General features: G+C 47.5%; 1 protein-coding gene across 2 annotated transcripts in view; it reads left to right on the top strand.

Moving 5' to 3' along the window:
• The window catches only part of RFT1 (RFT1 homolog), a 47,490-nt gene that overhangs the window by 11,321 nt on the left and 10,740 nt on the right, over positions 1–25,429 (top strand). Inside the window, exons 6-13 of one of the 2 annotated variants that reach the window (XM_011224614.3) lie at positions 1,022–1,159; positions 7,233–7,311; positions 10,599–10,649; positions 12,043–12,173; positions 13,507–13,651; positions 17,639–17,744; positions 23,304–23,553; positions 23,883–24,739. In XM_011224614.3, coding sequence (XP_011222916.1) covers positions 1,022–1,159; positions 7,233–7,311; positions 10,599–10,649; positions 12,043–12,173; positions 13,507–13,651; positions 17,639–17,744; positions 23,304–23,553; positions 23,883–24,050 — 1,068 coding nt within the window. In that variant the 3' untranslated portion in view covers positions 24,051–24,739. Of the gene's footprint in view, positions 1–1,021; positions 1,160–7,232; positions 7,312–10,598; positions 10,650–12,042; positions 12,174–13,506; positions 13,652–17,638; positions 17,745–23,303; positions 23,554–23,882; positions 24,740–25,429 lie in introns of those variants that run through there. The other variant, XM_034658468.1, reaches the window with a different exon arrangement.

Raw genomic sequence — 25,429 nt, 5'->3', positions numbered from 1 at the left:
GTAGTTAGGGCGCCCGGCAGGAAGACTACCTGTAGATTGTTACTGTTTCCCAGGTGCTGGGCTGTGGGAAGATGAGGGGAGGTGGGGAGGGGAGTCCTCTTGTGGTTTGGCTCACAGCAGAGCTGCTGTGTCTTCTTACAGGGCATGAGGCGTGAAAGAAGGACAGTGGATGGTGGGCTCTGTGCTCAGGCACGGATAAGGGTGGAGAGCCACGGAGCCCGCACCCGCTGAACAAGGCTTCCCTTTCTCCTTGCTCTCCGCCTTTGCCAGAGGAGCAGGCTCAGCGTTTCCAGATTGAAAGCGGCACCTGGAGGCCTCATTCCTTCCCGAGCTAGTGTGCCTTGCTGTTCCCAGTGCAGGGAGGAGGCAGAAGGGAGCTTGTGAAAGGGGCTGTTTGGATACTCCTCCCAACCTGCAAACAAAAGCCCGGGCTGTGGCTCCTGGCCAAAAGCCACCCTTCTGTCCGGGCTCTGTGGAGGGAAGGGTGGGCCCTCTTATCACCTCCCCCCTCCTGGAGTGGCTCTTGCCCTGCCCATTCACTGGGCTGCGAGGAGGGAGCCAACAGCTCAGTTCTGCTTTGTAGTCCGTGTCACGGCTTATGGGTTTATGGGAAAGCCCCCGTCATCTAGGACGGCAAGTGTCTGCATATTAGCACAGGACACGTGGGTCCTCGCAGGCTGCTGTCGAGGCGGGAGAGTCGTTCCTTTGAGAACATGTCTGCCGTTGCGGTGGTGGTGGCACTAGGGGATGTCTGTCAGGGAGATGATGTTCTGCCCGCCCAGAACTGTTCTCCCAGTCAGGTGACGTGTTTGGAGCACTTTCCCCAGAGAGGCCACAGTGGGGCTGGCTCTTCCTGAGTAGTGCTTCTCTCCGGAGCGGGAGGCATTGCTCACTGACAGGTGCAGATAATAAAGACAGTTCTCTTTCTGGTTTGGCCTTTGAGGTCCAGTTTCCAGGCATATCTTAATTCTGCCTATATTAAAACAGTGCCCTTTAAATCCATTATTTTCTTTTTTTTCAGCTTTTCTATACTGCAGCTCTGGTGCTCTGCTATGTTATTTATTTCACAAAGTTATTGGGCTCCTCAGAGTCAACCAAGGAACAGACTCTTCCTGTCTCCAGAATGACAGACCTGTTACCCAGTCTTACAAGAAGCAGAGTAAGTGATGCACTCCATCTCTTATCATGTTAATCCCAGATGCTGATTATCCTGGAAAGAAGGAAACTCTTGCGTTCTTGTTTATTGCTGTAATAGTGTGGATAGTTTCATAGCTCATATTTATTGAGTGCTCGCTGTGTGCTAAGCCAGGGTTTCTCAGCCTTGGCACTATTGATGTCTGGGGCTGTCCTGGGCATGGTAGGGTGTTTAGCAGCACTCTTGATCTGTACTCACTAAATGCCAGGAGCTGCCACCTCTCAGCTGTCATAAAAATGTCTCCATGGGGGACCAATGGCCCATGGGAGACAACACCGCTCCCCTCTTAGAGCCACTGTGTAGCCCCTATGCTGAATGCTTTCTGTGCCTTTTTTAATGCTTATGCCAACTCTGTGAGGCTGACCTTATTATTTCTCTTTTGGGGTTAAGGAGCTGAGGCTTAGAGACTAACTGCCCAGGGTGAGGTTCAGAGTGAGGGCAGGAGCCTGGAGTGGCTTGAATCCCCACAGAGCACAGGCTGTAACCACCGCGTGCCGGTCTCTCTGTTTGGCTATGTCTTGGTTTTTCCCAGGACTGACTTCCAGCACAGAGAGTCGAGCACAATGAAAGCAGGGAAGACCCCTGCGTAGCTCCATTACCTAGAGTCAGGCCGGTCTTTCCAGTGACCCACTTTCCCACGGAGACCACTGAGGATTCTAGGTGCCGATGTGTGGGAGAGAGGCATAACCTTTTTCTTCTGAACTCGTCAGCTCTCAGTCCATTTGACTTTTATCTCCTGACTCTGGTAGGGTCGTTGCTACTGTCTGCGGCCCTGGAGTTGTACACGGGACGTTATGCCTCACTGCCTCTGCTCAGATGCCTTGTGAACAGGGCTGACCCACTTTCCCTTTTTCCCCTGCTTATTTGCCGGCTAGATGTGGTGCACATAGCTGAGGTAAGGCTTCAGCTGGACGTCTCCTTATTCCTCTTTTGTGATTACTTGAGAAAGCAGTAAAGCATTTGAGACGTGAATCTCAGAACTTATGGAATCCTGTTATACAGCTTTTCAAGAAAGAGCAGATATTATGTAACAAAGAAAGATATGTTCTCATTTGTTAGATAAGAGTTCTCCATTCTGATCAAACGGATCTCACCTTTAACCTGAATCAGCCTGGCGATTTTGGGATACCCAGTGCCTCATCTGCAGGCTTAGAGGATCAGGCCTTGGGATCACTTCTGCTTGGAGCTGCACAGAGCACGTCTGAGAGTGCAGGAAAGTTCCCCTCCTGAGTGCTCCCCCGTGTTCCTCTGTACCAGGCCTGGCCGGCTTTTCATACTGGGCCAGCCCCGGTGCCCAGCAGTATTTTGGAAAGGAGCATTTGGACCGTTAATATAGGCAACGAGACAGAGGGTAGTGAAAAGAGCCTTGGTGTGTATTTAACCCGGTGGTGGGCTCACAGCTCCGAGCTGCGGTTTCCTTATCTGACAAGTGGGGTTATTAAAAGTACCTCTCTCCTAAGGTGCTTGTGGGAGTGCGGTGAAATAGGGCATGGGAGGTACTGAATATCGTGGCTGACACAGTGGCTGTCCGTAAGTGACAGCTGATACTGTCACCCCCATGCCGCCGCTGCTCTGAGCAGAAGTAGCTCCACCGGCGTAGCCTAGCAAGGCAGCGTCTGATGGCCTTGGGCTGGGAACTCGGTGCTTTCATCTGGCGTTCCATCCCACAAGTCCCCAGGCTCCTACTGCCGGGCAGAAGCCTTGCCCTTGAGAAGGGATGTGTACCTGTCTTACACAGTGGCGCCGTTCCTGCTGACCCACAGAGCACAGCCCTGTCCTGGGTGCCATCTGGGAAGCCGACATGTGGGAAGGTGCTTGCTGGGCCTCGGGGAGCTTCCTGTGTGTTTGGGAGGTGGGGTATCTGCAGGACACTCTCCAGACCTCAGGGTCCTTATTTTTAAGGTGAGATTATTGGTCTACACGACCCGTGAGGCCCCTTTGAAGACTTGAGAAATTGTGAAGGTATTTGAACTTGGACAAAGAGCCATTTATAACTGCATGCTTACCCTGTGCCTGGCACTGTGCGGAGCCCTTGACATGGACTTGTGTGTTCAGCCATCCTAGTAACCCTGTGAGATACCGTCTCTATTTTGCAGATGAGAAAACTGAGGTTCCGAGGAGTTAAGTGACCAAACCAACATCACACACCTGACTTAGGACCCACTTCTCTCTAACTTGTGTCTGTGGACTAGCCTTGGTCTGTGTGTTTAATCTCTCTGCCGTGTAGTCTTCCAACAGAAGACGTGTTGACTTAACGATTGGGAAGTTCCAGGTAGAACAATTCATTATTCAAGTTGATTTTTTGTAAAAGAGAAAAGAAATGCGATGAATCTGAGTGCAGTGGATGACTTTACCACCAGCAGTGCGCCCAGCTTAACTCTCGGGAGCAGCTTTGCGTCCTGGGGGCTCCCTTAGACAGAGCTGCTCAAGCAGTTACATCCAAAACCGATTTGACCAAATTGGGAGATTTGATTCCTGTACTTGTAGAATTCCATCTTCTGTAAAGAGACGTATTTAGCCTTAACATAAGTAAGTGATACCTCAAATAATGGCTGCCTTTTATATCTGTTATATTCTTTGACACATCTGAGTGATTTCATAGAAGAGATCTGCTAACATTTAAGTAAAGCTGAGTAATTTAACACAGCAAGCATGTAATAAGCAGTGTTCTGTGGTAAGCACTGTTCCGGGTGCCCTGAGCAGGGTCCCCGCCCTCAGAACTGGAGGGGAGATAAGGTGTGTACTCAGCCAACCACAGCAAGACAGTGTGTGTGTAGTGTTAACAAAATAGAAGCACAGAAAAAGGACATGAATTCCATGTGGGAACATTGAGGAAGGCTTCCTGGAGGAAGCTGCTTTTGAGCTGGGCCTCGACACATAGGCAGGCAGAGGTGAATGTGCACATGTGGTGGAAATGCGTGTTTGCGGCTGCGGGAAGAAAGAACATTTGCTTGGGGCCCGTTATATGCCCATCGCTGTGTTGGCATTGGGATTGCAGGGATGACTGCGGTACTTAGGTTGGCTGGACAATGAGGGTTTAGGCGAGGAAACAAAAGGTGGAAGGAGGTTGTGGCCTGCTGGGCTAGGGCCGGGTAGTGGTGGCCTCAGTGCCCTGGAGTACAGGCTTGATTCAGGGGCAGGGGAGCCTAAAGAAAGGTTTGTGAACAGTACCGTGATCCAATTGCCTGTGTTGAGGCGCTTACCATCTGTTTCACTTTTATCAAGTGTCTCGTTTTCTCTTGTTCAGTCCTTATACCGGCTCCAGGAGATAAGACTCCTTATCCCATTTTGCAGATGGGAAAATGGAGGCTTAGCAAAATTAAGTGTCTTGCCCATGGCTTTTGCACTCAGAAGTTGGGAGCTGCAGCTTGAGCCTCAATGTCTGAGCTTGACTCCAAAGCCCGAACCCTCCCAAGAGAAGGATGGGCTAGAGAAAAGGTCGGAAATGAACAAGCTCACACGGAGGCAGTGACAGTTGTCCAAATGATAAGTGATGAGGACAGTGGGAGGGTGGGTGGAAGTGTACTTGAGTGTGGACACAGCTGGGCAGAGTCGATGGCCCCAGAGCAAGAGGGAGGGGAAGGGGTCCTGTGTGGGACATGGAGGTGATAAGGGGCAGGACACAGGTCCATGGCTGCAGACTACCTGGTGACTCTTGTCAGTGTGGGAGGCACATGGCTACTGGACCATCCTGAGGCAGAAGAGTTTGGGAGGGGGACTGACGCACTTCATCCTGAGTCCCCGAGTTCTGACTGCAAACCTTCCCCTGAGGTACTGCCCATCACCTTTTGCTGTCCATGCCTCAGTTTCTCCACCAGTACAGCGAGGCAATGGAATGGCTTTTTGGTCAGAGGATTCCAGAGAAACGCACGGCCATAAAGACCAGCTAGGCAGTACCAACCTAGCTCTTGTGAAATAGGCCTCTTCTGACCTCCCAAGTGACAAATCCATTTGAATCAAAATGTAAAAGTGCAAAGAATATTCTGCTTCTTTTCGACCACTTAGCAGACGCCTCTGAGAAGAAACCCAATCTCTGATCAGACTTCCTGCCTCTGTGTTCTGAGTGAGCATTTTGGAGATAAGCAGTGTGACCATTCCTTCTATGCTGTGGGTGCATTTAAATTGAAGGCATTAGGAGAATGGAATGCTCCCGTATGAGCTTGCAAGTCAGATACACTGTCAAGATTACCCTCTGGTAAATGGCCTTTTTTTGGAGAGCTCGGTCAGTTTCCCAAACCTATTCACAACCTCTGTCAAGAAGGCTCCACAAAAACCCCATGGCCAGCTGTAACTGTTCATTTCCTTGGAAAAGAGCACAGGCACTGCTGCCCAGCGCCTCCCCCCCGCACCCCCGCGCCAGGACCACCCGGTGTGGGGGCGCAGAGTGTGACAGGGAGAGAGGGAAGGTGCTGCCCACAGCAAAGGGCGGGATCAGTGCTGGGGATGATGTGGTTCGCAGTGCCCCCTAGTGGTGGTAAATACTCCGGCGCTCTTTGTTCTGGGAAAGGAGAGGTCTAATCAGAGAGAGAGATTTCCTCCCAGACTAGAGCCCGGGGTGGCATCTGCTCCAGGTGCAGTGATGCTCTGAGGGCAGCATGGTTTGGGAGGATTCAGGCCTGTCTTCAAAGTGTCTGGAAGAAAGGCTCTGAAACCAAGGGGTGAAGAGATTTGAAGACTGAATATGACCCTTGTTTTCAAGGGATATGCTAGACTTACTCTCTCCTAAATGGTAGCCACCAGCCACGAGTGGCTGGAGAGCATTTAGAATCGAGATGGGCTGTACGTGCAACACAAGCACTGGGGTTCAAAGACTTAGTATGAAAAAATAATATGAGATGCCTCTAATAGTTACATGAAATGATTGTGTTTTGGGTTAAATATATTAAAATAATTTTATTTTATTTTTTTTACAGCCACACTGTTCACTGTGGCTACTAGAAAATTTTAAATTCTGTGTGTGGCCTACATTATATTTCCACCGGCCAGCAGTACTCTACACAAAAGGGCTTGGGGCCGAGATCAGGGGCCCACGTGACTGGGACAGATTCTACAGCTGCCCTTCGGCCAACTTCCATGGCTGTTAACTGATCTTTTGGAGAGGAAGAGTGGGCTGGGCCTTTGTGATTCACCCCTTTCCTCCCAAAGAGCCCCCTGAAATCCTACTTTTCAAAGTCATAACTTGAAGTTAGTAAGAATTTTTCAAGATGCAGGTACCCTGTAAGTACCTAACACCTAGACTAAACATTCCGGGACCCCAGGAATTCTCCATGAGAGAGGAGGCGCCTCCAGAAGGGACTGCGGGAGAGAGAAAGACAGAAGTCTTGTCCAGCGAGGTGCCTTACTCCTCCATGTTGTGTTTGGCAATCTGGCTTTGAGGCCGTCTGCCTCTTCCAGGCTGACCTCTGCCCTTGCTAAGTGCTTGCTTTCTTCTTACCGTCCTTGTCTTTAGGAAATGGACAGTTTTGGAAGAGCCGTACCAAAAGTTCTGGGTTTGTTTTTTCCTTTCCTCTGTCACAACAGTTCTGAGCGGTTTGACTGACCTAGGCAGCCTGGTTTCCTTTTGAAATACACAAACAAAGCTCATATACTTTGTGTAAAGGGACCCTGGGTGGCTAAATATAGCATTAAAATGTGTGGTGTGTGGAGCAGAATTCGTTCTGCAGCTTAGCATGCTTCAGACATTTTTTAAGGAAAGAAATGACTCGGAGCTGTGTGTGTGTTAGATATGGTCAGCCTACCGTCTGGGCAGTGAGGGGACAGCACAGTTCCTTAGGCATCTCAGTGAATGACTCTTGGCCAGGATCCTTACACCACTGCTCTTTCCACCTAGAGACTTTGTCTTCATGTTTAGCAATGGAAACCCTCTGCCAGAATTCATTGGGTGCCTTCTGTGTGCTTAGCATTAAATGAAAAATGAGTGGGGACTCTCCAAGTAGGGATTTAGGGACAAGATGAGTTTGCCTCTCATGGAAGCTTCTTGTACTTGTAGACTTGCAGTACCTGGGAGCTTTTGCTTTTGTTTTGTTTTCTCTTCTAGGCTTTTGTAAATTGGAAAGAGGCTAAATTGACTTGGAGTTTTTTCAAACAGTCTTTTCTGAAGCAGATTTTGACAGAAGGTAAGTAAAAGGTCACTCTGAGCAGTCAGGACACCATAGTATAACTGAGGGGATTCCACAGAACTGCTCGTTACCTAGATCCAGACTACCTGCTTTCTAGAGCCCCTGTGGGCAGAGGGACCTCAGAAACAGAAGCTTTTAAAATAGGGAGAGGAGAACTAACATTGATTTCATTCGATAGTGAGGGGCAGTGCTGTTATATAACTTCTACGGGGCCCTACAGTAATGAGGAACAATGTACTTTGGATCCAAGTCTAATTCCCAAACTCCAGGTTTTATCCTTTAAAGAAATATATTATGAAGTTTTATATCCTTTAGAGAAAATTTGGAAAATAGAGAAAATTATCCATAATCTCATTACCCTGTTCTAACTTTTTATACACTTCTTTTTGTGAACATAATTTTTAAGAAACAGGTTTTCATCATTTTATTTTCTTAAATAGTAAGACTTACCTGTGTGATAGTTTGGCCAGCCTTCCAGTTTCTTAAGGCCCTCCAGTTTGGCAGTGGCAGAGCTCTCCGCACACAGGGCTGGCACGGAGCTGGAAGTACATCTCGTTTTTCTGCACATGTGCGTTGGTCTGTTTATGCCCAGCTTTAGTTCAAAGAATGAGATTTGAGGCAGCTAGAAGTGGGTAAAGGTAGTGGTTTCTCTCTATATAAGTTTGCTATGTCTATACATCCATTTTTCTGTTACTGAATGTATTTTTAAATCTTTTTAAAAATTGTCTTTTTTTTTTTTTTTTTTTTTTTTTTTTTTTGAGAAAGTGAGGGAGAGCGCACATGAACCGCAGGGCAGGGGCAGAGGGAGGGAAAGAGAGGATCTTTAGCGAGCTCCACCTCGAGCACGGAGCCAGGTACAGGGCTCAATCTCATGTCCCTGAGACCAGGAACTGAGCCGAAATCAACCATTGGTCTTTTAACCTACCGAGCTACCCAGGTGTCCCTCAGACGTTGTCTTTTAATTATAAAAATAATATAACCTCTTTACAAAAATTTTGGAAAATAGGAAAAAGTTCCCTATGATTCTAGCATTCTAATACAACCATCATTATTACTACCTTATTATTTTCCTTTTTCCCTCTCTATTTTTCATTAACTATGCTTCCAAAGGGAAGTAACTTCCCTAGGCCTCACTTGCCCCGTCTGTGAGTTAAAGGATAGAACCGGGAGCAGTCTGAGGGCTCTTGTGCCTTGAGAGTGCTTAGTCCTAGCCTGAGCCTGTGACACTGCCGTTACAAAAGTGGAACTTGTTCACAGGACCCCTGCGGGAAGTAAGGGTCACAAGCCTTTGGAGAGCAGAGTGAAGGTGCCTTAATTATATGTTTCTTGGGAGCAGGATGTGCCGTTTACCACTGTCTCCCCAATACCCTGCTGGAACTGGCACGTGATCAGCGTTCAACAAGTATCTTTTGATAAAGAAAGGTATCCATAGTGAAATTGTATATTGTGATAGTTCACATTGTTAGAACAAGAAAATCAATAGAGGGAATTTGGAAAGGGCATTTTCTTTATGCACTTTCTTTTCCTCCCAAAGTTTTAAGAGCAGTTTAAATGAGTTGAGGAATGGATCCAGTCCGAACAATGGCCCTAAATTGGTTGTCTGGACCGCAGTGGCTAGACAGCAGCAGGTGTAAGTGAGCCAGGCCTCAGTGTGGTTCCGATTGCTCACTCGCTTCATGGCTGGACCACCCTGGCCTGACTGGCAGAGGGCTGTTAGGAACCTCTCAGGGCTTCCGTCTCCATCGCTGTGAAATAAGGAAGTGACTGGACAAGAACCCCCTGCCCCCAAATTCTTCTTATCTAAAAACTAGAACTCTAAAAAAAGGTGAAGTCTTTCATTGTAATAGCAAAAATATAGATGCTGTTACCTTCTGCCCCCACATTTCCTGAACACTGTGTGCCAGGTGCTGAGAATACACAGATGAATGAGTTACAGGCCACAGCCTCAAGGAGCTCATTCTCTCACCCAAGACACAGACTTTTGTGTGGTTAGCTCTGAACCAGGGCTGTGAGGTCTGTACTTGGAAACATCAGCGTCTCTCAAGTGCCCTTGCACTTCCTGGAGCTCTGCTAGGAAACCAGGGACAGAGAAATGAGAGAGATGTGGTTCCTGCCCCCAGGGAGCTTACAGAGTGTGAGAAGAGAGGCTGGTTGTACCAGAGCACAGGGCGGTCCCTACGGTAAAGCCAGTCTAGATGGCCAGCATGCTAAAAGCTGAGGCTGGGAGCAGGAGGGACCCAGCCTGAAGCAGAGCAGCTGGAGGGGCTAAAACCTAGCCGGGTATCGCAGAGGATGACAATGTAATGCTGCGAGGTGGGCAGGAGGTTGGTGAAGAAAGGCCAAAAAGGTAGCCAGGGGTCAATTTATAAAAGGCCTCAAATGCAGAATTAAGGAGCCTGGACTTTTTGCAGACACCAAAGAGCAATTTAAAGGTGTGGAAGCAGGGGTTGCCTTAAGATCTGTATTGCTGAAGCCAGGACTGCTAGCAGTGAGAATGGATCAGAGCAGGGTAGAGATGCAGACAGGGCCGAGTGCTGTCCTGTGGGCCACACCTAGGAGGGCCTGTGGAGGCCCACAGACACAGTGCTGGGAAAGTGCAGGAAGGCCAGGGCTGAAGGGAGACTTTAGAGAAGATCCTCACTGCTTCTGGTCTCTGAATATTGCTTTCCTTTTTGAGCAGGTTGCTAGGAGGTGAGAATTTGCCCTTTAGGGCTGTGGTCACTCCAGAGGTCTCCACTGTGGGCTGTGTTTTCCATTGATGGATGATAAAATGTTTGGAAGGGGGGGTGGGGCTCTGGGCTAGTGTCTTCACCTTGAAGGCATTAGCCTATCTTATATTTGAATCATGAGCTTGGGCTCCAGAGCCCTTCCAGGCTCTGTGGAGCTTTCTCCACCCAGGGAGGCAACTTGAAGAGTCTGTGCACATGATCATGGACCTCTCATTTCACAGAACTTACACTTAAAATTTGGGACAGTCGTTTTCATTATTAACATTTTTGTAATCCCCCCTTTGTAAATTATTAGACTGGTTTTATTGATTTTGTTTTGTTTTTAATTTAACTGGTTTGGAGATTTGCTGTCAATAAATCCCCCAGCACTTTCCCAATTGTTACTATTTTGAGATTATTTGAAATCAATGTTAGGACAAGGAAGATGTCTTTAATTGATTATATAATTTTTCTCCTTTGAGAGTATTTCCCAGCTGAAAAGGATAGACGGTAAGAAAAAAGGAAACAAAATAATGTGCCCTTGAAATGCTAATTATTTTGTTCTTCTATTTGTAGGCGAGCGATATGTAATGACGTTTTTGAACGTGTTAAATTTTGGCGATCAGGGTAAGATGAAAATTCTGTAGTGAATACCATTCGTAGATACTTTCTAATATTTTTCTCAGCAGTTTGATACATTTAATGAAAAATAATCCTGATGATTATGAAAGATGAAGACTAATAAAATGATTCCTGAAGATTGAAAATTGCAGGTCTCTGCAAATATCCACAGTGTACTGACTACCCCCTCTCATGTGACTCGGGTGGCAGGTCCTCTTTTGAGATCCCCTGGTTTCTGCAGAGTTCTGGTGCCCATTGCACTGTTGGGGGTGCTATGAGAAAAGGGAGCTCGTCATCACAATTACAGATCCGCCCTGTGTTTGTGCAGCTAGATAGGTCTCAGTATTTTTTCTTTCTTTCTTTCCCTTTCTTTTTTCTTTCTTCTTCTTTTCTTTCTTTCTTTCTTTCTTTCTTTCTTTCTTTCTTTCTTTCTTTCTTTCTTTCATTCATTTGAAAGAGAGTGCAAACGGGGAGGGGCAGAGGAAAAGAGAGAGAGAGAGAATCCTAAGCAGACTCACCTCTGAGGACAGGGCTCAATCCCAGGACCCTCAGATCATGACCTGAGCTAAAGTCAGGCGCTTAACCAACTGAACCACTCAGGCACCCCTCTTCATATTTATTTTTAACTGTAATCCTGAAGTAGTGGAAAGAAAAAATTTTAAAAATTAACTTGGCATTAATGATTTTTTTTTAAAGATTTAGTTATTTATTTGAGAGAGAGAGTGAGGGGAGGGGCAGAGGGAGAGAATCCTCAAGCCAACTACCTCCTGAGCACAGAGCCTGATGCAGAGCTCGATCCCAAGACCCTGAGATCATGACCTGAGCCGAAACCAGGAGGAGTTGGACACCCACCTGATGAGCCACCCAAGCACCCCTGGCATTAATGATTTTTTTAAAAAGATTTTATTTATATATTTGAGAGAGAGAGAGAGAGAGAGAGAGTGAGCACAAGCAGGTGGAGGGGCAGAGGGAGAGGAGAAGCAGACGCCCCACTGAGCAGGGAGCCCGATTCGGGGATGGATCCTATGACCCTGATTAGGATCATGACCTGAGCCGAAGGCAGATGCTTAATCAACTGAGCCACCCAGGTGCCCAGCATTAATGATTTTTATAAGAAGGTGCTGGTGATGGAAACGTTCTGTATCTTGACTTTATCAAGGGAAGTTTCTGCATCAAGGGATGCAGTGTCCTAGCTGTGGTATTGTGCAATGCTCTCACAAGATGTTACTGTTCAGGAAACTGGGTAATGGATCTGTTATGTTTTAGAATGACATGTGAATCTATAATTATCTCAAACAGTTTAATTTAAAAAATTAAATCAGAAAAAATGTTGATGGTGCTTTGAAAATTCAAATAGAAAAACCAGAAGGATTGCCATTTCTTCCTTTTTGTCTTCTAGGTGTATACGATATAGTGAATAATCTGGGCTCTCTCGTGGCCAGGTTAATCTTCCAGCCGGTAGAGGAGAGTTTTTACATATTCTTTGCTAAGGTGCTGGAGAGAGGAAAGGATGCCACCCTTCAGAAGCAGGTAGTCCTGGAGAGACGTCACCATCTCTCAAGTGAATTCTCCAATTGCAGGATGAACAGACTGAAATGTAGAGCAGTCAGTTTCCCTTCTGTTTGAAATTTCCTTCTAGGTTTCATTCTTCCATCACCTTCTGAATGATGGCAGGACTCTGAGCTCCCTTCTTTTGCAGACTCCTCCCTTTGCCCTGGCTGGCCCTTCCCTTCTGACCCTTCTTCTCTGTGACCTCATTCTTGACCCAGAACTCTCTGCAGCCATCCCCAGTGTGGCACAGACCCCCTTCCCATGGTCCAGGCTTAGTGGGAAGATTGAGATTGCCTCCCCCATCCTCAGATTCTCAAGAACCAGGGGTGAGCCGAAGGATGCAGAGGCTGGGGCAAGGCTCGCATACTGCCTGGGGAGGAAAGGACGTGGTCATTTGGTTTCACTCACCACACAGTTGTTTAAGCTTCTTCAAGACTGCGAAGTGCCCAGATTGTACTCTGACCGTGCAAATCTACCTACTCCGATTGGCAAATGCAGACGAGATTTTAATCCAGGCGTATTTGGTTGTAGAAACTTCCCTTTTACTAAAACCTTTGAAAATGTCTGACTTATCTGAGAATTAAAAGGAAGCTACGTTGGCCTCTTAAATGTCTTAGAAGACACTTTGCAAAATACAGTTTATGCATAGTATCTCAAAATGAACTAATCTGGTTCTCGGTTGATTTAGGAATATTTTCCTAAGCATACTTTTTTTTTTTTTTTTAAAGATTTTATTTATTTATTTGACAGAGATAGAGACAGCCAGTGAGAAAGGGAACACAAGCAGGGGGAGTGGGAGAGGAAGAAGCAGGCTCATAGTGGAGGAGCCTGATGTGGGGCTCGATCCCATAACGCCGGGATCATGCCCTGAGCTGAAGGCAGATGCTTAACCGCTGTGCCACCCAGGCGCCCCTTCCTAAGCATACTTTGATAGGAATGTCAGGATTTAGAGACGTTCGTCAGGAGAAGCACTCTAACAAAGCTAGCCAGCTAGCATCGTAAAAACTTGCTCTCTGCTTAAGAATAAGTATCGGAGAGGAAAGTGAATGTTTCCTAAGCATCCTTTGAAATAACATATCCTAAATGAGCCAAAAACCACACCTCCCCTGTGGTACCTCAGGAAGCACAGATTGGCTCTTCCCCTTCATTTCCTTCATGCTAATTGACGTGAAAACAAACACAGGCTGCAGGAAAGCAGGGATGCCACTCAGCAGTTGAGTGATCTGTAAGACAGCAGACAGAGAAGGCCAGATGTGAAGTTTTTCTTTAGCTCATGATTCATCCAACTTCCTTCCCTCTCCCCCCACCCCAGGAGGATGTTGCTGTGGCCGCTGCGGTTTTGGAGTCGCTGCTCAAGCTGGCCCTGCTGACCGGCCTGACCATCACCATTTTTGGCTTTGCCTATTCTCAGCTGGCTTTGGAGATCTATGGAGGGGCCATGCTTAGCTCTGGGTCAGGTACGCACAAGAGTTCTGCCAGATTTGTTCTAATTTCCGAACAGCAATAGGAGAGTCTTGTGAAATTCAAAAACTTGTGTGCGTATAGGTTGGTATCTGTCGGTGTCGGGAGTGCTGTCCGTGGCTGGGGCTCTGACACCGTTGCCTTCACACAAGGTCAGAAACAGCTCAGTGCCCTCTGGGGGCTTTGGCACCAGGGCAGGCGGTCCCCCAGTCTCACTTGGACAAGTCATTATGCATCCTTGGCTCTCCTCCCAGGCCTAAAAAGTGTTTTGCTGGGCACTTCCCTGCGCACCCTCTGGGGTGAGGGAAGAAGGCAGAGAGCAGGCTCTAATGAGTCTCCACTTGATCTAAACACATCTGAAGGCAGTACATGCCACGTAAATCTCACAGCCTGATGCAGGGGTCTCTGAGGGATAGCTCAGCCATTTGCAGAGAATAAAATTGATCTCGGCAAGCAAAATGGTGTATTTAATCCAGTGACTCTTGGTTTTTGAAGGACAAAAGTATCGAATGTATCTGACTTAGGAACACCTGGTGCCCCTGCCACTGAGCGTCTCACAGCACTTGCTAGGTGGGGGATGTCACCAGTTTCAAAATGTGCTGGGCCATTGGCTGGGAGTCCATTTGCAGTCCGTTTCATCTTGGGTTCAAGAAAGATGTTTTCAGTTCCTCGGGTCACTAGACAAGAACTCTGAAGACTTCTTTCTGCTTCTCCATCTCAATGTGAAGGGCTTTGTCAAATGCCATTTTACAAGTTCACTGATATGTTTTGGTCTCCGCTATAATGGGCCCAAACTTTGGGTATTAGGGGAGGAGGGGCCAAGTTTCTACCCAAGAGCAAAGGTCATTCAGTTTGGAGAAACACCTGCTGTGAAACCATGATGTGGTCGCAGCTGCCTGGGGCTTGTGCTGTCAGGCCTGCGTTTCCAGCAGCAGGCAGGGAAGCTCATTAGGAAGCCGTTAGTAAGTCACAGGCACTCAACCATTCACAGCAGCATGGCCCCTCTAGAAAGGTGTTCGCCAAGGAACAGCCTTTATTGTCACGCAGTCACAGGATGTGTCTGTGAGAAGGCTGTCCTGTCGGCACAGTGTTCACCTGGTGGAATACTTAGTCATAGAAGGTATAGAAGCAGGCTGCTGTGACTGTGTGGGCCTTCGGCGCAAGTGAGAGGCTGGTGCCAGTTTTCAGTGTTGGTAGTAAGAGTTATCGGTTAAAAGGGTCAGTGGTAGTTGATTTTTAAGGTAGTAAATTCTGTTTCTAATGGCTTATGTCAGAGCCATTAATAATTTTAGACTCAACCCAATGAACACTGAGTAATGTATAGAATTATTGAATCACTGTATTGTACACATGAAATTAATATAACACTGTAAAGAATAACAATAATTTTAGACTCAAAAAATATTCTCTTGGTATCATCTCCTGAAAGAGGAGAATCCTAAGAATGGTCTGCTTTCTCAGTCTCTGGAAAGAATGTGCTGTCTGGTGAACCAGGACCATTGTCATCTCTGGCCCCGGGCCCCATCAGTGTCACTGTCCCAACAGGGTCTTCTATCATTTGTCTCCTCCTCCACTTTGACCAAACTTTGAGCTCTCTGTAAAGCCCATAGTGGCTCCTGGTAGTCTATCCCCCTGGGCCCCTGCTGGCTTTCCCTCCCTTGTCTCCAGGCCACCCTGCATCTCTTTGCCCTGCTCCTGACTCTGGACTAGTACTGTGGATCCAAATACCTTTCCTGTGCTGGAAAAGAACACTGCTGCTCTGCCCTCCCCACTAGTCTTCTTCATTCACTTAAATGCTCCACAAAACTTGGGGCATCTGCGTGGCTCAATTGATTAAGCCTCCCACTCTTGATTTCGGCTCAGCTCATGATCTCAGGGTGGTGGGATTGAGCCCCGCATGGGGCTCTGCACTCAGGGCAGAGCCTGCTTGAGATTCTCTCTCTCTCCCTTTCCCTTTGTCCTTCCCCTGATTCGTGTGCTCTCTCTTTAAATAAATAAATAAATAAATAAATAAATAAATAAATAAATAAATAAATAAAATCTTTAAAAAGAATACTCCACAAAACTTGACTGTCTCCAGCCTGAATTTAATCAGAAAAGAATGGCAACTTTCTGTTGCTCAGCCGAACCACCTGAGTTTTGAAAGTGGAACTTGCAACGCTGCTGTCCTCAGTTGTCCCAGTTGCGTATCAGTCTTTGTCCTCACCTGGGAAGTGGACTTACCTGTGACCTGAACTGGCCTCTTTGACCCCCTCCCCATCCCCTGTGCTGCCATGTCCATGTGTGGGACTTGGATGCAGCATCGGTGGGGACCAACATCCTGGTTAAGATCTGCGACAGTTCCATTATCCCGGAAAGTCCTTTCAGGACTCTTTCCAGTCAACTTCCCTCCCTCCACCTCAGAGGCAACCACTGTTCTGATTTCTATCACCATAGATTAGTATTGCTTTTATAATTTTTTAAAAAGATTTTATTTATCCATTCACACAAGTGGGGGGAGGGGCAGGGGAGAAGCAGACTCCGTGCTCAGCGTGCAGCCCGTTGTGGGGCTCGATCCCATGACCGCAAGTTAATGACCTGAGCCAAAACCAAGAGTCAGACGCTTAACCGACTAAGCCACCCAGGTGTCCCAGATTAGTATTGCCTTTAAAAGGGACTTCATATCAATGAAATCCTACAGCATGGACACTTTGGTGTTCAGTTTCTTTCTCTCAATATACAGTTTTTGGGATTCATCCATGTTTTTACATGGATCAGTACCTTTTTTCTCTTAGATTGCTTCTCTGAGAAGTATTTCTTTATATGGATGCCCACAGTTTGTTTATCCTTTCTCTCATTGATGGTCAGTTTGGACTATTATGAGTAAAACTGCTACGGACATTCTTGTACAAGTGCTTATGTGAACACGTACGTATATTTCTATTGGTTGTATATGTAGGAGTGGGATTACTGGGTCACAGGTTGTTTTATTAGAAGTTGCTTGGCTGCCTCTTGGTAATGGCCCTCCTAAAAGGGGGGTTTAATTCCATTTTTAAGGCTCCCAGTCTTTCTTAGCAGATTTTTCTAAAGCTTGTTAGTTAGCTGTAGGACTGCATCACCATGTTTTAGAAGAAAACATGGTTCTTCTGACTCTCTGTGCAGATTTGTGGGTGTGTTCTGTCTCTAGTTTCTTGCTGCTTCCAAGTCCTGGGCTTTTCCCCATGGTCTTGTCTTCAGGACGTCTTCAGATGAGTTCTCTGCCATGCAAGGCCACTAGTGCCCTTCAGTGCCCAAGCCAGCAGACCTCTTCCTCCTGATTTAAGAAGCAAGAAGATTTGCTTCCTGGCCAAATAAGCTTTTAGTTGTTAAGCGAGACATTTGTAGGGGCGCCTGGGTGGCTCAGACATTAAGCGTCTGACTTCGGCTCAGGTCATGATCCCAGGGTCCTGGGATTGAGCCCCGCATTGGGCTCCCTGCTCTGCGGGAAGCCTGCTTCTCCCTCTCACACTGCCCTTGCTTGTGTTCCCTCTCTCACTGTCTCTCTCTGTCAAATAAATAAATAATTAAAAAAAAAAAAAAGCTTGAGACATTTGTAGGTTTATTCCTTTTTTTTTAAAGATTTTAATTATTTGTTTATTTAAGAGAGAGAGAGCGCACAAGCAGGAGAGGGAGAGAGACAAGAAGACTCCACCCTGAGTGGGGAGCCCAAAGAGGGGCTCGATCCCAGGACTCCAAGTTCATGACCTGAGCCGAAACCAAGAGTCAGACACTTAAGCCAGCTGAGCCACCCAGGTGCCCCTGTAGGTTTATTCTTAATTGCCCTTTCTTTTTTAGCTGTTTATTTTAATCAATGCCATGGAGTACTGGAAGTCCTTCCAGATGATTAAGACCATAGGTTCAAGTATGTGTCTGCCTGTTGAGGACAGCAGCCAGAATCCTGACCCAGTTCTGGTACATGGGGGCCTCCTGTTTGGGCTCTAGAGTCTCGGGTTGTTTCCTTATAGGTCCTGTTCTGCTGCGTTCCTACTGTCTCTACGTCCTCCTGCTTGCCATCAATGGAGTGACCGAGTGTTTCACATTTGCTGCCATGAGCAAAGAGGAGGTCGACAGGTAGGTAACCATCAAGGCCCGCCTTAAATCATGGCCTTTGGCCAAACTGAAGTAACTTGCCAGTCTTCTTTCTTTTTGTTCTGAACACGCGTCCCCAGAAAGCCTCTTAGAGGTAGCACTACCCCAGTAGTGTGGCGCCGTCCCTGGGCGCTCCAGGGCTTGTGTTGGCACCAGGCAGTTCGTCCTCCCCATGCACACTGGGGGCAGCAGCCACCCTTCGCCTCCCTTCGGAGGAGGAAGAAACCTGGGCCCTGAAGGGCTGTGTTAGCCTAGGTTTGCAGAGATGGGCACAAGACAAGCTCCACTCCTCCGCCTCCTTGCCCAGCACCCCTGTGGGTTACCGTGGAGCTCCTTCAAGATGCAGAGTCCTACCCTTGAGACTGATTCGTAGGCCCCGGAGAAGCTCAGGGGTCTGTGTCCCCTGCTCAGAGAAAAGCCCAAGTGCACATACACGGTTTGCCAGCATTTTTCCCATCCGTTGACCCCAGATCAGGACCTCTGCCATGATACCTCCCACAGCGGTTCCTGACACTGGTTATCGGTCACAGTCCCCCGTGGAGCTTGTTAGATTGCAAATTCCCCTCCGGCTTCCCTCTGCCGCCCTCTCCTAGCACACCTGCAGGCTGGCAGCCCGGAGCATAGGTGTGTTTTTTAAAGCTGATTCTGACACAACTAGTAAACTGGAGCTTCCGACCCACACCCGGGGCGTGTCCCAAATGCCAGAAGTAGCATGGCAGTATCTTAAGGCACCACTACCAGATGAGGCTGAGGAGAAGGATAAAATCGATAGGGGAAAAGGAGGGGAAGAGAAGGCAAAGACAGTAGAGGGGTGGCTGTAGGTAATGGGGCAGTCGGTCCTTGTTATCCCTTTGCCCCCTGACCCCTGGGTCCCTTGGGGGCTTTTGTGCTGTCTCTGAAAGGCCTTGAGTGCCCAGACCAACTGAACTATTATTTGAGGGGCTCGGGCCAAGGAATCTGTCATCACACAGCCCCGGGAGATTTCCGATGATGATAGGGCCTTAGGAACCGCTGGCCCAGACCAGCTTGTCAGTAAAACTACACGGCGCCCTGTGACGCTGTACGTATTCAGGTGGGCATGACCAAGTGAAGCTTTCACGAAGCAGGAAGTACCCCAGTGATGCGCGAGACACACGTATGGTTTTTAATTCTGTTACATTTCATTTTTCAAACTGCCATGTCATGACCTACTCAGGTGATTTCCCCGCCAGCTTTTAGCTCACAGCCCGTAGTTTTCAAATATTGGTCTAGTTAGGGTTTTTACTTCGTTAAATGTATAGCTGTAAAACTACTTTGAGGCCATCCTCCCCACCCCTTATTTTTTTCATGGATGAAAAGGTCAATTTAAGTTTAATTTTGAGATAATGTGTTTTTATTTGAAAGGTGCTTCAAACATGAAATAATTTTTAGATATAATGTAAAACATGCCAAAGGAGGCCCTGAGCCATGGTAGAAAGGGCTCTGGACTAGGAATTTATCTCTTTGAAGGCAATTTTATTGTAATAATTTCAGCCTTAGTGTGGAGGGGGAGAGTCAGCATTAAGCCTGCTTAAAATGTTAAAATGGACCTTGCAATCAAATCATGAGGGAATATAGACAGTGGCTAGTTGATTTCTTTCCTCTTACATAGCATTGAACCAAAAGAAACAACTCTTTAAGTTAGCTGTAATGGGATTTTGACGATATATAAACACCTGGAAGATTATTTTCATGATATGAGTAGTCAACATAGAGAAAAGACAGAACCAGAGCACTTTCTAACGCAGTTCTCATCTGCAGTAATGCACTTCTCCAGAGAGTTAAATGTGACTTTAAGCGTGGTCTTCCTACATGAGTTACCACGGCAGCCCAGGTTCCATCTGGGCCCCTGGCCCGGCCCCCAGCCCTGGTCTGAGCACATGGCACCTGGACTCATCACAGACCCCAGCATTTTTTCATCTCTGTGAATTTAACCAGAGATAAAACTCAAATAAGGATTTTTATGGTGGGATTGGGTAGCTTAGTTAGATGTCATGATTGATTTACATTGGACATTTCAGATTCTGAATTGAAAAAAAATACTGTATTGATAAAATCATGGGCTTTTACTTAACAACTTCAGGCCAGTCAGTGTTTTTCTAAATAAAAATAGGGCATCTGGTTGGATGTGAAGTATTAGAACATCCTTTGAACTCCAAGTTGCTTTTTTGTTAACAACTGTATAATATATATCAAATATGATTGATGGATTTTTCAGCCTGCCCTATTGAAGATTTTTTGTTCTGTTTTGTTAAGGACATCTCAGTTTCTTTTGTCCCTTTGACAAGTGCTTTTTGAGCCTCTACTCTCTACTGGGCATCATTTTAAGTTCCAGGAATACAGCAGTAGAAAGAGACAAGATCCCTGCTCTCCTGGAGCTGGAGGTGGGGGAGGCAGACAGCAAACAAATAAATAAATAGGGACATATAATGCAGTACCAATAACTAAACCAGGGTTATGCCGCGAGAGTGGGGCTCTTTTAGATTGGGAGGCCACTCTGAGAAGGTGGCATTTAGGCTGAGGCTGGGTGACCAAGCAGAGTCTGCCAGGCACAGAGGACAGTGACGCAAAAGCCCAAGACTGTCTGATTTTTTGCCCCTTAAATGCCCACCTTGGAGCTGGACTCCATAACTGTCGCTTGAAGGATGAGCACGATCTTCTCAGGTTGGCAAGGAGAGACCAGAGCCGTCCCTTTCTTGCTGTGGAGGCTACACTGATGGCTGTGCCTTCATCTATTCAGCCAGTACCCACCGGGGGCACTTCACTTGCTGCCTCAGTCAACATCCTTGACTGGCCATCTTTTGATAAGCCTGATTTTAAGCCCAGTATTTTCCTGGGGCCATGGAAAACCTAAGCATTCATAAATAATTGACTGTTTATGTTAACCAAACCTTATAGAATAGTCATTATTGTCACTAATTTTGCATTGATTTTACAAGTAGCATTTTTTTTTTTTAGTTTAATAAGATACACAAAATATATATGGTTTAGGATCTCTGAGTGGAAGGGAATTTAGGTCTCAAGAGGTTTTGAGCCTGCTATGTTTTCTGGAAATCATTTAACTGAGCTTAAGACCCCTGGAAAAAAAAATACAAAAACCGGTTCTAGGAAACCAACAATTAGATTTTGAAATCAAACTGTGGGTTAAGTCAGCAAACTCAGAATTGGGGCAGTTCCTCTTTTGTGTTTCCCACACTCAAATTCGCCCTGGGCAACAGAAACCTCGTCTACTGGAAGACAGGATGGACACGCAGTGTGGTGCTATGCTTGACATCAAGGTAGGCACCATTGATGGGCTGGCAAGTTGATGGTGGAATGGTAAGGATTTTGAGGGGTTTGAGCAACGATGAGAAAAGTGACTGTAGACAACACATAAGGTTAGACCAGAAATTATAAACTGGTATTGACACCGACTAAATGATTTTTCTCAGTAGCCTGTAGGAATGGATGAGGTAAGTTCACCCAAGATGACTTAAGACTTGGAATGAGGAATGGTGTACTTTTAAATAAAGCCAACCATATTTTTTCTACTAAGGTGGCTAGTGGGTTCATAATGATCACAGACACCACAGATAAAGCATTTAAAATTCTGATCAAAGCCAACTTTAATTTTTTATCCTCACACTTAAGAGGTTATCTGATGGCCACCAGTTTCTCAATCCTAACGTTGGTTACTAGCTTACAAATCTCAAGGTAAATTCTTCTTCTTTACCTGATGTTCAGTTTCCATCAGTTTTAATATACACCAGTATAAATACCATTACTGACTACTTTGTTTGAAATTTGGTATTCTATAGATCCCATGGAATTGTGGGATAGAGCCAGGAGCCTCCACCTTTTATGTGAACTTCAGTGGTACTGTGGAGACCAAGGCAATTTTGCTTAGCTTTACTTATTTATTTTCATTTGTAAGAGAACCCTCTTGCAACAGGCTTATTCAATTTAAAAATGGTATTTTAATTGCATCTATAAGTTTCTTTTTTTCCCGAAGTGGATTATGCTTTTAAGGCTATAGATTTGAGTTCTGGAAAGTTCAACAGCTGCAGAGCCCTAGTCTAATGAGAAACAGTAGACCCCTATCATTATCAGCTCTTCCCAAATGGCCACACCAGTGGAGCCGCAGTGTTGAATTAGCATGAATTAGCTACTGCTTTCATTCATTATTGATATTTTACTTGGAGTTGGGTGAGGATGACTTTGATAGTTTGTGAACCTATAGCCTCAACTCCAAGGATTTGAGATAGTTTCTGGGGTGGCGGGGGGGGAGATCATACATCTCTACTTCTTTTTGGAAAAGAGGTCAGATAACTAACCCATCTATGATGGTCCCCACCCTTGGTGGCTTGTTATAAAGGTGGCTGTTCTGATCATTGATCCGTAGTTAGTGAAAAGCATATCTCCCCTGTTGGAGGATAGTGTGTGTGTGTGTGTGTGTGTGTGTGTGTGTGTGTGTGTGTGTGTGTAGTGTTATTATCACCCCCTCTGATAAAGTATATCTCCATAGCACCTTGGGCTTGGTCAGCCCGAGGGCCAGTACCTGGGCATTCAGCAGACGCAGTGGCTTTCTTACCACCCCTTGTGCACAGACCCCGAGTGGCCTCCCTAAGCCAGTAGACAGGGCCGGGGGACCTAACGGTTTGGTTCCCTCAACAACTATGTACTTAGAATGCCTGCTGCTCGCTAGGCAGAAACCAGATGCTGGAGAATTTTGTTCGTGGCTGTCCCACAAGCCTTTTGGAAGACGACAGGGGCTGTTTTGTCCTTGTGGAGACTCCGTTTCCCTTGCTGAGAACTGAAGGTAACTAAGGTGACTAAGTGGAAAGGCCGTGTACTCCATGCAGTGAGGCATCTAGAGAGCTCTGGAGACGTGGAGAGCAGAGGGAAGGATGTATAAGCGTCGGGGGGACACTGACGTGGGCCAGGCCTTCCTCCCTGTGTGCATGTCATTTTGAGGGCTGGTCACTTGAAGTGAGCTCCACTGGCCAAGGTTACGGGGCTTCTGCATTTCCTCCAGTTTAGGGGCCAGAGTCAGGTCACTCCTTAGGCAAATTTCTCGCCTCTCTGTGCCTGGTTTCCTTGTCTGTAAAATGCATCCAGACCTCACAGGGCAAGGGCCTTGTGTGTTCACTCATCAGCGTATCCCGGTGCCCCTGACCGTGGCTGTCACCAAGTTTGCCTTCACATGTAATTATTACCCGGGTCATATTCTTGGGCCTCACGCTGAAGACTTGGGCTGAACAGGATTTTTATGTGTGTGGATCACAAAGTGTCACTTAAACTAACCAGTCATCCTTAAAAATCGTAATATCTTGAGTTGTTCATTTCCTCACTGTTCTGTTCGGGGGACGGGGATGGTGACATCCCCATGTCATCCGTAGCCTGTTGACAGCTAAGAAAACCAGCTGGGCCACGGCAACTCAGAGGCACTCTCTGGGATTCCGTGTTCACGGCCACCTGTTTTGGAGCAGGCTTGTTCGGGACAAGGTACCCACTCCCCCACTTTGCTTGTCTCTCTCTGCCCAGGTACAATTTCACGATGCTGGCCCTCTCGTCTTCCTTCCTGGTGTTATCCTATCTCCTGACCCGATGGTGCGGCAGCGTTGGCTTCATCTTGGCCAACTGCTTTAACATGGGCATTCGCATCGTGCAGGGCCTTCGCTTCATCCACCGCTACTACGGAAGGAGCCCGCACAGGCCCCTGGCGGGCCTGTACCTCCCGCCCGCCCTCCTCGGGGCATTCGCCCTCAGTGCCGGGATTACTGGCGTGTCCGAGGTGAGACTCCCCGCAGCCCTCACACCCCGTGCTTTTGCAGGCTGCCCACTGTCCCTGGCTCTGGGCTTCCCTTCCTGCTCTTCTGAACCATCTGGGCAAGTAGCTGCCGCCTCTTCCCCCTTCCCCATGCCTCCAGGACAGCATGTTATGACAGATGTGGCCAAACCACATTACCAGAGGGAATGGAGTTAGCCCCTCAATACGCAGCTGTCACACCTTTTACCTGACTCGAAGCTGGAACAGCCAGGCCTCCGCTCTCCCTGCCTGGCCCCCGAGGGAGGATGTACAGGTGGAGGGGTCAGGGCGGTGACGGTGGTTTCTCTCTGCAGGTGTTCCTCTGCTGTGAGCAGGGCTGGCCAGCCAGGCTGGCGCACATTGCCGTGGGGGCCTTCTGTTTGGGAATGACTCTTGGGATAGCATTCCTCACGGAGACCAAGCTGATCCACTTTGTGAGGACTCAGTTAGGTGTGTTCAGACTGGCTGACAAAACCTCGTGACCTCAGGGGCATTGAGGCCTGTGGCACCTGGGCCAGCTGCAGGTCTGTTTCATGGGTGGAACGCATTAGCTGTGCGGGAGAGCCCTGCTGACGGGTCTGGCGTGGGGGAGGACCGACCCCGGCAGGCCAGACGTCGGAGAGAACCGCCGGCCCGAACACCATCCGTTTGAAGCCTCAAACAGGAAGGAGGAGTCCCACTTTTAAGGGAAGACCAAAAGCTCTTTTAAAATAGATACATTATTTTTGTCACCATTTTGTTCTCATCAGCATTTTTCTTTTTGGTTAATGTATTCCTTCTGGTCGTGATTGATCTAAGGAGCTACGTAAGCCAACAAACTGTATCTTGGATATAATAGTCAACAATAATCTGGTCCAGAAAGAGAGATGTAGCCATATTACATGTCACAGGAGCATGTCACTTACTCTGTAAAAGCGGGAAGGAGACCTGGTGTTGTGCACGGAATGAGACCAGAGGTGGCCCTGGAGTCGTGCCTTTCCCCATGCAAACACTGTGGTCTGGGTTTTTAGAGAGCGAACAACATTCCTCAATAAGAAATCCAGGAAATGATGGGGCGCCTGGGTGGCAGAGCGGTTAAGTGTCTGCCTTCGGCTCAGGGCGTGATCCCGGCATTCTGGGATCGAGCCCCACATCAGGCTCCTCTGCTGGGAGCCTGCTTCTTCCTCTCCCACTCCCCTGCTTGTGTTCCCTCTCTCGCTTGGCTGTCTCTATCTCTGTCAAATAAATAAATAAAATCTTTAAAAAAAAAAAAAAGAAATCCAGGAAATGAAAACGCAGTCTTTTGGGGAGCATTTCCCAGAGTCAGCTAGGGGGAGTCATGCCCCTCATTGTGATTGCTGTGTGCCCCAGACCGCGTGCCTCCCCAGGGCCGGTGAGGGCTGGTGCAAGACCCCTGGCCCGGCCACCGGAGAAGGCTCTGAAGGAAGTGGCGATCCTGCGTGAGCTATTGGCCCCCAAAGGCAACACCATTCATGTGGAGATTGCACAGGCGGCAGCGGACTGGGAAGTGATCTGTGTTTTCCCCTCCAAATAAAAAGGGGTATGTGCTGTACGGCAAGCCCTTCTTCCCACCCCCACCCCCCCGACCCGGTGCTTCCAGCCCTGGTCAGTAAACCCGAATGCCAGCTCAGGACCCATGTGGCCAGCCCCGGCTGAGGCTCACCTCCCTGCATCCCGCACCCCGCACCCAGCGGGCAAGGTCACCGGGCATTGTTCTGAGGCAACAAAGCATTTTTCTTCTTTTGATAATATATTAATTCCTTCTGGGCGTGATTGACCCTCGGAGCTACACGCGCCTGCTGTATCTTGGGTGATAACAGTCATCATCTGGCCCCAATGTCCCAGACTTTCTGTTTACACC

Source organism: Ailuropoda melanoleuca, chromosome 4 (assembly GCF_002007445.2).
Source record: "Ailuropoda melanoleuca isolate Jingjing chromosome 4, ASM200744v2, whole genome shotgun sequence".
NCBI classification, from domain to species: domain Eukaryota; kingdom Metazoa; phylum Chordata; class Mammalia; order Carnivora; family Ursidae; genus Ailuropoda; species Ailuropoda melanoleuca.
The sequence above is the reverse complement of the archived record's forward strand: the minus strand, read 5'-3'. Positions and strand labels throughout refer to the sequence as shown.